Here is a 14,287-nt window from a genome sequence, read left to right as displayed (position 1 = left end):
TTTTTACACAGAAACATAATGTGTGTCTTTACAATAACTGTAATGTAATAATAATACTAATAATGTAATGTAAAAATTATTTATTTAACGAATTAAATAACCTTATTTTATTCTGAAAGCAACCGGATGTCTTAAATCTGCTAGCTCTCAGACAGGAAGTTCTAAATTTGCTCATAAGACGGAGCCCACACAGCGCACACTCGCAATTGCAGCTGGAGGGCGACGCGACACACACACACACACACACACACAGAGCGATGTGTGGATAAATCAGAGATTTGGGAAATGTGTTCTGAATCGGCCTGAATATATGTGTGTAGGCTGCAACAATGATTTCATAAAGTGTAGTTTAGTTTTGAACAGGCAACTAATGTAGTGATACACACACACACACACAGAGCGATGTGTGGATAAATCACTGAGATTTGGGAAATGCGCACGCAAGCACAGAATGCACGGCGTTACAGGATTATATAGGGCACCCGTTTTGGTGTGACACACACGGCTTCCACATTTCGCTTCATACTGGGTGAAAGTGTCCTTCCAAAAATTATATTTGCGCTCGAAATTCGTATTCACAATGACATCGAGTTGAGGTGTTGTTTTTAGGGTAATTGTTGCATAAGCGCTATTTCGCACTGGAGTCCCGTGAGGCGGGCAATCTCACTCCCCTCCCCTGTGTCTGAAGCAGCTAGCATGGAAGCTATATGGAACCTTTCCCTCCGAGTGCACACAACGATGCCGTTATCCACGCGTCCATCCGATAGCTTTTAATGTAAATGTCCCATCCACTGAGCAAAAGCGATATAAGCGCCTTATTCATTCATTCGATTCATTTGGGTGTGTGACATGTGTGGGGCTGTGCAGTGCTGTCGGCTTTCGGACGGAGCTGCTGTTCGAGTCGCTGAAAGGGGGAGGGGACTTGGGATGGCAGTGTAGAGTAGGCACGACATTGAGGGGTCGAAACCATCCCGGTCGCGTGGTTCATCTAACGCGTGTGTCACTGTGAAGGACTGGCCCCATTAAGTGAACGTAGTTGGCGACACAGGAGCAGTGAAAGGGGGAGGGGCCTTCGGATGGCAGTGTAGAGTAGGCACGACATTGAGGGGTAGAAACCATCCCGGTCGCGTGGTTGATCTAACGCGTGTGTCACTGTGAAGGACTGGCCCCATTAAGTGAACGTAGTTGGCGTAGTAGACGCCAACATGACGATTCTGACGTAGGCTGTTGAGGTTGAGCAAGAATAGCGTGTTTCAGAAAAGTAATATTTAAACAGTAAATAAGACATTTCTGGCGAATGCAATGTAGTCTATGTCTTTTGTGGGAGTGTGCAGGTTTTATTTTGCATAGAGAGATGTGTGGTGGAAGTGTGGCTTGGTCGGAGATAGAGCACGAATGAACGGCCAGGTGCTCATGTACCCCTGTCTATTAGGGTAGCAGGATATGTTCTTAGGTACTGTTTGTAGTGACTCACAGGAATAGACTATGTGACAACCAGGTATAGTCTGGTGACCACCAGAGGGACGGGTGACAGCCGGAAAGTAGACAGCACCCCGGGAGCAGTATGGGTTGGCGCCCCTGCCTGCATCCTCCGTGAGGAGGAAGCCCAAAAACCTTCGATGAGGCCTTTAGGAGGGCCATTCGAGCCGCAAGCGGAGTCTGCGGTACTACCGTTGCCCAGTGGTGGAGCCTGCATTCAGAGTCCACCACTCCTCAATGAGGTGTCTGGTGCTGGGAGTCTGGTGCAATGCACAGGTCCTCGCGGTACTCCTGGTGAGAGCAGGAGTGGACCTGGTGAGACGTAGGAGGGGCCTGGACAGGAGGCAACCCACAGAGCCTAGTCCCTCCACATACCAGAATAGTACCTCTCAGTCCCGGCATAGTAGTTCCGGAGTGGTCCCAACGGATTGTGCAGCCCTGTCTTTCCCTAGTGGTTCTGATCGAGGGTAGCTACTGGGACGTAAGTCGGGACTTGATCACCCCGGCTGGGTCACCCGAGTGAGGGGTATGATGTTTGAGAGACCCGAAACCCAGATGACCTTGGGATACATCACTGAGGATATGTCCCAGTTGCATCCAGGCGATGTTATTTCCGTTATAAAATTATTATTATATATACCCATATGATTAACACTTCCCTGCAGTGGTAATTTAACATAAAATCCATCAACCATTGTGATTCAATCAGGTGTGACAGTCAGTCAGCATGCGGAATGGCAGTTGTAAAAGACATTTACAGACGTGCCTTCATGACTGCACAACAAATCAATACTTCAAAGCATGCAAGGATTTAAGCCAACTCATTCATACGTACACAAACACAGTGGATCCATGTAAACATAGATGCATACATAATGTGTGTACACTTCAAGATGATTCATCCTTGCACATACTGTAGCTATAATGGATACATTTATGCTTACACTACACGCACGCACGCACACACACACACACACACACTCACACACGCACGCACGTGTGTGCGCGCGCGCGCACACACACAGACACACACACACACACACACACACGTGCACCAACTGTACCAGTGTTGTTATGGTACTGTAATCCATTAAGTGTACTGTATGTTGTAACTTGTAGTATAAAGGCCATACATGTATGCATGTGTTGAGAATTGAGTCATAGCGCTTACCAACACTGTAAAAGGCTAACGATGGCCTGAAGTCTCTTAAACCAGAGGTCCAAACATTGCGTGCATACGACGCACAAACACATCACATCATCTGTCAGGATCTCATATGTCATAGCTTCTATTTCTGGCTATTTCAAAGGACCCAGTCCGTTCCTTCCTAATACGAATACATGTTTGTTAGATTATTTGTGTTTGTTTTGTAGGGGCAAAGCCAACAAATACCCTTTGAATTGGTGTGTAAACGGTTTGATTAAACCAAACTATACTTAGATGAGGGGTCCCCCAAGGCTTTATATTAGGTTTGCTACTTTTTCCCCTCAGCACCAAATCTCTTCACTGAAAATAGCTCACAACAATCACTATTTTTGCAGACTGTTGGTGTTCACCCCAGAATAGGGATGCAAGGGTTCATGTGGTTAAGTGATTGTGACACCCAACCGACCATAAAACGCTACCAGTACAAGCAGAACTGAACATAATTATGATGTCATTCTCTACCCCATCATTGCTGATGTAAATGGGTCTGACATCCACCCACGACTTTCCACATTAAAGAGTTTATGGCATTTAGTAGTCTGTAAATGTAATTAATTCCCTCCAGTGAACAGGATAGTACACTACACACAAAAACTACAAGTTGCCACTGTATTATGCATTCAGTCTTATAAATGCAGATGGAAATTGTTCAGTGAATTGGATTTGACACCCTCTCACATAAAACATTAAGCTTGGAGTCAGTATACCAAAGCATATGATATCACATGTCCATCTGTTTTGAAAACTTTGACTTCCTGATGTATTGGTGTATGTTCAAACTTGGCAGATATGTCATTAATTTATACAATATAACAAAACAATTGGGTGGGGATGTCGCAGAGGAGGTCTAATTATTTCGGTTCAAATGTAATTTTCTTTTCATGGGAGCAATACATACAAATGATGTAACAGTACGTACTTGTTCTGAGAGTTTCCAAACTTTCCAAAGGGATCACCGGCACGTCCGCCATCACCGATAAAGACGTACAAATAGCCATCATGTCCAAAGATAAGCTGTCCCCCGTTGTGATTGGATGCTGGCTCCACCACTTCCAAGAGTGTTCTAAACAGAAAGATGGGCTCATATTAGGAGGTAAACATACCTTTGTTCTCTTGTATATGCACACCACACACAACACATACACGTCATCAGCTACTACTTAATGCATGCACACATACAGTCATATGGACGCACTGTATGCAATGTAGACACATCTAAACACACGCACACACCCCAGTCAGTTGTACTGTTAAATTAAAAATATAAAAATATTTGACCCTTTTCTTATTTACCAAGAAAATTGTCCACAACTTCAGTGTGATCAATTCTACTAGGCATTTGGTGTGTCCTGTACACAAACAACTCTCTCTCTCTTCATTCTATTCCCATGTATTCGCTGTACCTTCCCTTTACCTCTCAGAGGAGTGGTCCAGTTGGTTGTCATCATGGGCTGACAGCATGAACTCACTGATGCGAATCCTCTCCTCCTTCTTCACAGATACAGAGTAGTACACGTAGGCCTTTCTGACCGCGGAAAGCCTATACAGGCAAAGAAGCAGTTTCAGTAGTAGTCAAAAGTCAAAGCCATATTTCACTTTGGTTTGCTGTTGGGCTGCCTACAACTACTGATGATCTTTTTAGCGATTATTCTATCGGTTACATTTTCAAGTAATTGAAAAAGCGTTTTTCATGAATTATTTAAAGATTTGTATTTTCTTTTATAATGGACTAAATGTATAGTCTGATCCGCGACTTATGCCCTGTTTTATACTAGTGTCACTCGTGGCACATTGAGCTTTGTGTGTTTTGGAATTCAATCCATTGAATCAATTAGTTTGTTTAACTGTTGCGCCCCTATAGTATGCTGACATCTACTTTTCCTAGTCATAGTCAACATGGGTATAGTCATAACATCCACAGTCAGAAAGCACAGAACATAAACCTGGGATGCAGGGCTATGCAGAGAAATCCCCTCTCGTCCCCAGCCCAGGGTGAGGTGAGGACTGCACGGGTAAGGTTGAGAAATGGCCGGTCAATCCTAGAGCCATTGGCGAGATACACCCACACGTAGCCCAGCTGTTCCGCCACAAAGAAGCGGTGGGTCCCGTCATCGGCGTGAATCATGGCCACGGGGTTGCGGAGCCCGTTGGCAATCTCTTCTAGGCACAGCTCCAGGCAGCCGTCAGAGTCTTCCACTACTGAGCCGAGGTTCGCATTTAATTCTGGGAAGAAATGGGGTGGAATGCAGAGATGAGGGTTGTGTCACTTGACTAGTTTGTGTTTGTGCAAGACAGACACAACGGACATGAAATCAGATATAGAGTTGAGGGATAACGTTGTACTGTATGTGGGTGTATTTACCAATTAAGCCCTATTTTTGTTTCTGAAATGTTCCGAAATAACTTGTCTATAAGCTCACAGCTTGTTGATCCTCTATATTGTCAAGGAGAACATTTGGAAATCTTTGGGAAGTGTGGTTAAGGCAGCCAGACATTGCCAGTACATTTAATCCACTACAAAATTTTCTATATTGATTGCATTGAATGTATTTAATTATGTATTTTATTTTTGTATAGATTTAGCTGTTATATGGTTCTTTATTTCACATTTGCTTTTCTGCTGTAATTATTATATACATTGTAGTGTCTCCATGACAAGGAATGTTTATTCCAGAGCCTCTTAGGAGGCCTTATAGTCATTTTTGAGATAAACTCTTGTATGTGAACTTGAGACACCACATGACCATGATCCCTACCTCTCATATCACAGGGACAGTGAACCATTATGTGCCCTGTATTCCCTGATGAAGGCTTAACCGCCGAAACGTTGGATATTCCTGTCTTACCTGCTGTCCTAATAAATATTGGTACTCTGGCTATGGTTTATTCAAGATCTCCTCAAAGGCAGCCAGACAAACAGGAAAAAAGTACATTCCCATTGGCAATTAGCACTATCTGTGTTTTCATACATAATATCCCCTACCTGCATTCGACAGTACATTAGGGTAGCAGTATTGATTGTCCTTCAGCTCCAGGAAGTCACAGAACCTCCCACGATCATCTTCTATGCCCACAGTCAGATTGGAAATCCGGGCCAAGGTTCCAGGCCCCATGCCCCCGATGCCTTCCAGCAGCACACTAAGGGTATTGCGGCACTGTCGCCAATAGTCTGAGCAGTAGTCGCCACACAGCCCTGGGAGCACCCGCATGGGGGTGTTGGCGTCCTCTGCATCATAGAGATGGGCTGCATATGGTGAACACTCCTGAACGAAGGGGGGGGGGGAACAACATTTGACTTTGCATAGTATTGCATAACTACATCTGTAGAATGAACACTGCACAATAATGACACACATTTAGATAAAATAAAAGTAAACCTAAACGACACAAAACAAAAAACAGTATGTATTATTCACACTTGCTTCTATTGTGAAACTTTTTTTTTGCTAACTTCCCCCCACACATTCACTGAGTGGTCAACCTTGTCTAGGTTGAGAGCTGCAAGGTTTTACTGTACACTGTACATATTGGGTAGGCACGTGGCTTCCCAGGAATATAACACATGCCGTAAGACAATATGCATACTGTATTGTATACCGGTCCTACGGTATAACTAAAACATACGTAAACCAAACCTTTTTTTGTTTGTTTTTGTGCGAAGATCCACTCTTTCCTCCGCTTCAGAGAAAACGAATAGAAAGTAAACACAGACCTATACTCAGTATCTATTAAGTGGTTGCCATACGCAGTCTCCCACTGTTGGTCAGCTGACAGGGCCAGGCTATAACCAGCCAGTGTCTTAAAATGCAGCCAGATTTCAAAGGAACTCAAGAAGGTCCAGTCAGTTATTAAGTCAGAGCCGCACGGTGCACACCCAGCATGGCCTGCACAGGCAGGCACGACACTCAAACCATCATGACCAAGAAATGGAGTCATAGCAAGAGAAGTTCATGTAACTTCAGAATGAAGTTACATTATGGTCTTGTTTTTTAGATTCATATTATATATATATATATATATATATACATATTGAAATCTAACACACTAAAACACTAAGGTGCAGCCAGGGAGCCCTTTGTGCTTGTCATACAACTGATTTTGAAGATATTTTTCATGAATTATTGTTATTATTAGAGAAATCTCATGTAATGGCGTAATAATGACATCATCATGATGAGTCAGCGAAGCCCACTTACAGCGATAATGATTTTGTGACTTTGTGCTATTGAAGAGAGAAGGTCATCCCACAGCTAGGTATTTCTGCTGGGTAATGTGTCAGAACTGGTTTGTGCATGGGCTCAAAATGCCTTAATGTCAAAGCATATTTAGCTACCGTATAGTAACTTAAATGGATGGTTTCTATTTGCGTATGAGGACAGACTGAGACAACCACAATGACATATGGCAGACATCCGGCTGTTATGTTGTATCCCAATTTAGCCATTATCTTGCTGCAAATGTACTGTAGATCAACTTGGTACACACTGCTTTTGCTCAGCAGCACTTTGGCAATATTGGGCAATGTCAATAATGGTGTTAAAATCAAATGAATAATGGTTTGAATATTGTCTTTATCGTTATCTAACTGTCTAGCTATTTTGCCAAACTGCATCCAATTCACTTTCCATTCTTTAGAAACTCAAAGTGCTACAGTGAGAAAATGCAAAAGAATAAAAATAAAAACATAAGAAGCATTACACCATTATTGTATTATTGCAGTAGCAGAATTTTTCTATTTTTGAGTGGTGCAACCACTCCAAGGAACAGCTTTGTCTGTGTTCACCTATGTGTTCATGTGTTCACCTATGTGACTATGAGCATCATATAATGAATACCAGTAGGGGCGCTGTTTGCCAGAAACGGAGAGAGAGAGAGACAGTGCTGCACTGTTGCCTGCTAATGAGAGAGAGGAAAATATAAAAAAAAAGGCAAAGGAGTTTATAGGGATAATGGGTTTAGCACGGACAAAAATATGGCCCATATATATATAATATAAATGCACATACTGTAGGTGAAATTTATCCTCCATTTAGTGAGAAGCCATTCTATGGTGCTCGGGGAGCAATTTGGGGTTAAGAGTCTTGGTAAGGGACAAACATCAACACATTGCTGACCTGGCCTGAAATCGTACCTGGGCGGACAACCAGGGGGTCTGGCTCCCCAGGCAGGCTCATTAACCACTCAGCTAACCTCAGCATCCAAATCCTGGGGGGAACATCAGCCAAAAACAGCAGATACAAGCCTACAACTCGCCCACTCGGCTTGTAGATCGTGCATAGACGTGGATAGCTAGGCTACTAGGCTAGTGCCATTTCTAGGCTGCACCACTGATGAGGTGTGTGTGGTGTAGCATGCTTTGATGTAGCCATAATGTCAATGGTAAACAGTGCCTTTGACTCTTTGAAATGAGGCCTGTGATTTTCAGTATACTGTTGAAGCAAGACTGTAAGCAATAGAGGGAAGCTAAAATTAGGTGTGTGTGTGTGTGTGTGTGTGTGTGTGTGTGTGTGTGTGTGTGTGTGTGTGTGTGTGTGTGTGTGTGTGTGTGTGTGTGTGTGTGCTCAAGAGAGAGAAGGATGGAGAGAGAGCTGTACGTGTGCTGGAAATGACCCACAAGGCTTTGTATGAGTGGAGAAAACTACAGTTTATACTAAAACACACCAAGCTCATGAAGTCAACGAGTGGAAGAGGACTTGCAGTGAGTTTGTAATAAATGCCAGTCACAACAGCGTTGTAATACTGTTAACAGTGTACACTGCGGAGTCTGACCCGTGTAGTTATAGACCTGGGGTCTTCAAGGTTTTTCAGGCCAATGACCCCTTAGTTGAGAGAGAGAAGCAGGGACCCCCACTACATTTTGTATAAAATCTAATGAATTCGCCAAAGAAAAAGTGACATTGTGAGTCTAACAAGACATTTGTTGTTAGGACATTGAAACACAGCATGGGGCAGGGAAGACAGCCTGGCGTCTATGGGAAACCGCCTCATTGGATCAGACCAAAGACAAAAGCTGGCAAAGACAAACGTGTCTGTGCCAGTTTGACCTTTTGAAGATTGTGTTTTTCGGAAGCCTCGGTTTGTGCACGACTCGAGGTATGTGTACTATGTGTGCCATTGTGGGATTTGAAGATTGGACGATGTCTGTTCCTGCAGTGATTATGGTTTTGGAATGCCATTGCGGACGATCAAAGAGACATAAACTCTTTCCTAATACAGAACAAATGAGAGCATAGCACAAGTTTTTTTTTGTTTATAAATCCCTGTGGTGTTAGCTTGGATGTATTAAACTCTAGATGAGGTATAGAAAAATGGTTGGCACCTCTGCCAACTTAAACTCAAAGTACAAAGCAGATTGTTATTGTTATTTCCACACCAGAGCAGGCGTATCTGTCCATACGCTAAGCAGATAATTTATATCACCATTCATCCAGTGAGTTTGATTTAGCCGTTTAAACAATGTATTAGTCGTCCCTTTCCCACATGCAACAGATCAGGGCCTTATTCCCAGTTCACAATGTTGCACAGGCTAGTTAGTATGTAGTCTTAATTGTGTCCCCATATGACCCTTGTCAGTTTTGTTCTGATTGAGAGGACTTCATGTTCTTATGTGGTCACAGGGAAGAGTAAATACACCTAACAACTGACAGCTGTTTTATAACAATGGATTCACCACAACCAAATGTACTGTCACTAGTAGACTACTTAATAGCACACGGTTCAGCAAAGACACACAAAGAACGGCGTGTTCCCTCATCTGTGTCATCAGTGCCCATACCCGAGGCGGGGTTGGCGAAAAGGCCTTTTTTTTTTTTTTTTAATATATGTTTATTGGTAGTAGGCATCAACAATTTAGTACAGTTTGAACATACCATTTTTTATTTTTTTTTCTCCCTCACCCCATCCCTCCCCCCAGTTATCGTCATCATTAAAACAATATAAAGACAGGCTTGGACTCCTCATGCATAGAAGGAAGCATGAGGTCAGTCCGCTGCCCCCCCAGGTTGGCAGAGGAAGTGTAGCGCCCAGGATTACATTAGATTAGATATTAGACTTTTGAGGCCATCAGGCAGAGGCTCTGAGCCACTCTGCTACACAAGGATAGTTTGATTATTTTTGTACACTCAAAGAAGTTCTAAGGCTGTCACGATTACAATTCTAAGTTGGTAATTAATTGTCACACAAATAATGGCGATTAATGATTTCATTGTGTTTAGAACATATGCATACAATTTTCATTTATGTTTGTTTTAGGCTTCATAATCACAACTTGCACATGGCACACATGGAAATAATGACTTAAGAAAAACTGACACATTTAATACTTTTATAAAATAAATATGGCATAAATGGCTGATCTACAAGCTTGTAGATCTGCTATTTCTGCTATGTTTGGGAAATGTTTGAAAATGTATTTTTCATCATTCGCAAAATTATTACGATTATCTCAAATAGTTGTTATTAGGCGAGTATGTAATAATATTATTACATAATCGCCCTAGAAAAAGTCCTAGAATCCATAAATTATAGAAATCACATGAATACTACTGTGCCCATGCTGTAGTGTAGTGCTTTGTTTTAAGCCAAAGTTGGAGAAGATCGGGATGGTAACCAGATGAAGCTGTGCAAAATGTGTAGACCAGCATCCCAGAAGCACACATGGTGAAAATTAAACATACGCACGCACGCACGCACACAAACACACACACACACACACACACACACACACACACACACACACACACACACCATTATTGCATTTGTTGGCTAATTTGCTGGTAAGGCTGTGTGCGTATGTACACATCTGTATACACATCTGTAAACCCAATGGCTTTAAAATCTGGCAGTGCGGCTATAAGCAGTAAACCTGTCAGGTCTAGAAGTGTGGTTCATGACGTGGCATTTGGAAACCTGTGTGAGATGATTTGGGAAGGTAACTTGAGGACTTTTATGACTTTAAAAGGAAAACTATAAGCACAATAAACAAAGTGGTTGGTGGACAGAAGTAGACATTTCATGGGTCATGATAACTTGAACTTGCCAACTTACTTTTTTTTTCAAGTACTATTTTATTACTCGGCTTTGTTGAATACTAAATTCTGATAGGCCTGTTATTTCCAGATGGCATTGTACAGTATATACTGTACGTATACATTTCACATTATACATGATGTTTTTCTGAAGATTGCCAAATGCGGAGTGGGGCACACAAACTATGCTGTGCACAAATTGCACATCTTTTAAGCTGTATATTTAATCTTTTAGTAAAATTATGATTTCACTAATGATCACCATTTGATTGGTGATATTGACACCTTCATTGAGCTTCCCGTTGCCATTGGATGTTGGCCTATTATGACATGCCCAGAATAGGGAGGGACGCTGGGGTTTGTGAGGTTGACAATAGCATCTCTGCCTCGTCTCCCATGTTAACGTCCCAGTCCTTTTCTCTGCCTCGTCTCCCATGTTAACGTCCCAGTCCTTTTCTCTGCCTCGTCTCCCATGTTAACGTCCCAGTCCTTTTCTCTGCCTCGTCTCCCATGTTAACGTCCCAGTCCTTTTCTCTGCCTCGTCTCCCATGTTAACGTCCCAGTCCTTTTATCTGCCTCGTCTCCCATGTTAACGTCCCAGTCCTTTTCTCTGCCTCGTCTCCCATGTTAACGTCCCAGTCCTTTATCTCTGCCTCGTCTCCCATGTTAACGTCCCAGTCCTTTTCTCTGCCTCGTCTCCCATGTTAACGTCCCAGTCCTTTTCTCTGCCTCGTCTCCCATGTTAACGTCCCAGTCCTTTTCTCTGCCTCGTCTCCCATGTTAACGTCCCAGTCCTTTTCTCTGCCTCGTCTCCCATGTTAACGTCCCAGTCCTTTTCTCTGCCTCGTCTCCCATGTTAACGTCCCAGTCCTTTTCTCTGCCTCGTCTCCCATGTTAACGTCCCAGTCCTTTTCTCTCTGCCTCGTCTCCCATGTTAACGTCCCAGTCCTTTTCTCTGCCTCGTCTCCCATGTTAACGTCCCAGTCCTTTTCTCTGCCTCGTCTCCCATGTTAACGTCCCAGTCCTTTTCTCTGCCTCGTCTCCCATGTTAACGTCCCAGTCCTTTTCTCTGCCTCGTCTCCCATGTTAACGTCCCAGTCCTTTTATCTCTGCCTCGTCTCCCATGTTAACGTCCCAGTCCTTTTCTCTGCCTCGTCTCCCATGTTAACGTCCCAGTCCTTTTCTCTGCCTCGTCTCCCATGTTAACGTCCCAGTCCTTTTCTCTGCCTCGTCTCCCATGTTAACGTCCCAGTCCTTTTCTCTGCCTCGTCTCCCATGTTAACGTCCCAGTCCTTTTCTCTGCCTCGTCTCCCATGTTAAGGTCCCAGTCCTTTTCTCTGCCTCGTCTCCCATGTTAACGTCCCAGTCCTTTTCTCTGCCTCGTCTCCCATGTTAACGTCCCAGTCCTTTTCTCTGCCTCGTCTCCCATGTTAACGTCCCAGTCCTTTTCTCTGCCTCGTCTCCCATGTTAACGTCCCAGTCCTTTTCTCTGCCTAGTCTCCCATGTTAACGTCCCAGTCCTTTTCTCTGCCTCGTCTCCCATGTTAACGTCCCAGTCCTTTTCTCTGCCTCGTCTCCCATGTTAACGTCCCAGTCCTTTTCTCTGCCTCGTCTCCCATGTTAACGTCCCAGTCCTTTTCTCTGCCTCATCTCCCATGTTAACGTCCCAGTCCTTTTCTCTGCCTCGTCTCCCATGTTAACGTCCCAGTCCTTTTCTCTGCCTCGTCTCCCATGTTAACGTCCCAGTCCTTTTCTCTGCCTCGTCTCCCATGTTAACGTCCCAGTCCTTTTCTCTGCCTCGTCTCCCATGTTAACGTCCCAGTCCTTTTCTCTGCCTCGTCTCCCATGTTAACGTCCCAGTCCTTTTCCAGATGGCTCAAAGAGTTAACTGTGGGCTTTTCGGTTTAACTCCATGACTCAACAAAGAGTCAACAGAAAATACCTCAGAGAGGAGAGAGAAAAGGGAGTCTACCCTGACTGACCCGCAGAATGAGGTAAAGTGTCATAGAAAGAACACTTTTTAAAAAGAGATGAAGAAAACGAGCAAAGGAGAAAATTCCCTACAGAGTAGACCACATCGTTAAAACAAATGGTCAGTAAAGTGAGACGGTGTACAATAAGTAGACAAAGAGAAGAAAGGGAGAAGGAGAATGCCACATGTTCACACACTCACTACTCACATTTAGACCACTATGTAGTGAGTTTGCCATTTTGTAGTGAGAATTATTATAGCCTATAATATGGTACATTTTAATTGATAAAAAATGCTGACTAGTCCTCTACATTGACCAGTCAACACCCTATGCCTAAATTGCCTATATAATGAGTAGAACCAGTGGTGGTCAATTATTTCATACACAGCCAACAAGCCGAAATCACCACAGATGACGGATGTATTCTTTTTTTGAGGGCCGAATATATTTATATATATATATATATATCCTATATACAGGTTTAATGTTTGTTTTTAGTTAAATGTTTGTTTTAAAAACGCCATTGACAATGAAGGGAAAATTTACATCATCTTGTCCCTAATAAAACAAAATGTCATTAACAACAGTTTGTTTTGACACCGTTTGTTTTACATCACCATTACATCACCTAATCATAGCAACATCAGTTAGACTTAGACTCTAATATAGCGCCCCTCACTTCACACAGGTGGGATTTTCTTTGGTCTTTTGACTCCTTCAGGTTACATTCTTGAATGTAAGCTGCTATCTCTCTCTCTCTCTCTCTCTCTCTCTCTCTCTCTCTCTCTCTCTCTCTCTCTCTCTCTCTCTCTGTCAGTATCATATCTCTTGGGACCAGAAGAGGAAGTGGATGTTTTGGTTGGTCAGTCGACTTGGTGGCGATGACAAGCCTTCTTCTGTCTTACTAACGAATGCACGCACACACACACACACACACACACACACACACCTCCCATGTCTCCTTGATATCAGCGCCAGGGAGATCCAGCAGTGCAGCTCAAACAGAGGCCTCAGTGTGGTGGGTTTACCCAGGATAAGTAGCTTGGAAGTGGGATAAGTTGAACTAGGGGCCTCCTCTCTCTCTCAGACCACTGACAACAATTTACAAACTGCAGTGGGATTTCTGGAATCAGAGGTTTTTACTGCTGGTATTGGCTTAAAGTTTATGTTGTTATGTTGTGGTGACTGATATTATGAATAAGCAGCACTGGCAAGTTATTTTCTCCCCACTATTTTCTAAAAAAATAAGACATATAAATGGCAAAAAGTCAAACCATGCAAGCTTTCACATGATAACAGCACAGTTTGTGAGTCACAAATTTGTTATTTGGGCCCCTGGCTAAAAACTAACTACACTATTAGAAATTGTAACTTCAGTAAAGTATATCGTTGCTGTCCATATTTTTACTTTCTTTACAAAAAGCCTCAAATCATGAACGCAGCGCAATTTACGTGAAATCTTTCACAGACTTTCCTACTAGGCTGAGGAATATATCCCACGCTTTTCACATTGGCCTGTTATAGCGCCACCAACAGGTGGATTTTTGCAAAAAGAAATTTGGAACAAAATGCCTCAAATCATCCAATTGCCATCCAAGGCG

At 43.1% G+C, this 14,287-nt stretch overlaps 1 protein-coding gene across 1 annotated transcript in view; it reads right to left on the bottom strand.

Annotated features, from left to right (window-relative positions):
- Positions 1–14,287, bottom strand: part of LOC308321965 (HHIP-like protein 1) — a 31,653-nt gene that overhangs the window by 12,423 nt on the left and 4,943 nt on the right. Inside the window, exons 2-5 of the mRNA XM_080773107.1 lie at positions 5,670–5,949; positions 4,630–4,909; positions 4,101–4,226; positions 3,606–3,749 (exon numbers count right to left, since the gene is read on the bottom strand). Of these exons, the coding sequence (XP_080629233.1) occupies positions 3,606–3,749; positions 4,101–4,226; positions 4,630–4,909; positions 5,670–5,949 (830 nt within the window). The remainder of the gene's footprint in view (positions 1–3,605; positions 3,750–4,100; positions 4,227–4,629; positions 4,910–5,669; positions 5,950–14,287) is intronic.

Source organism: Protomyctophum bolini (assembly GCF_963924005.1).
Source record: "Protomyctophum bolini genome assembly, chromosome: 9".
Taxonomy (NCBI): domain Eukaryota; kingdom Metazoa; phylum Chordata; class Actinopteri; order Myctophiformes; family Myctophidae; genus Protomyctophum; species Protomyctophum bolini.
This window is presented reverse-complemented; position numbering and strand designations above follow the sequence as displayed.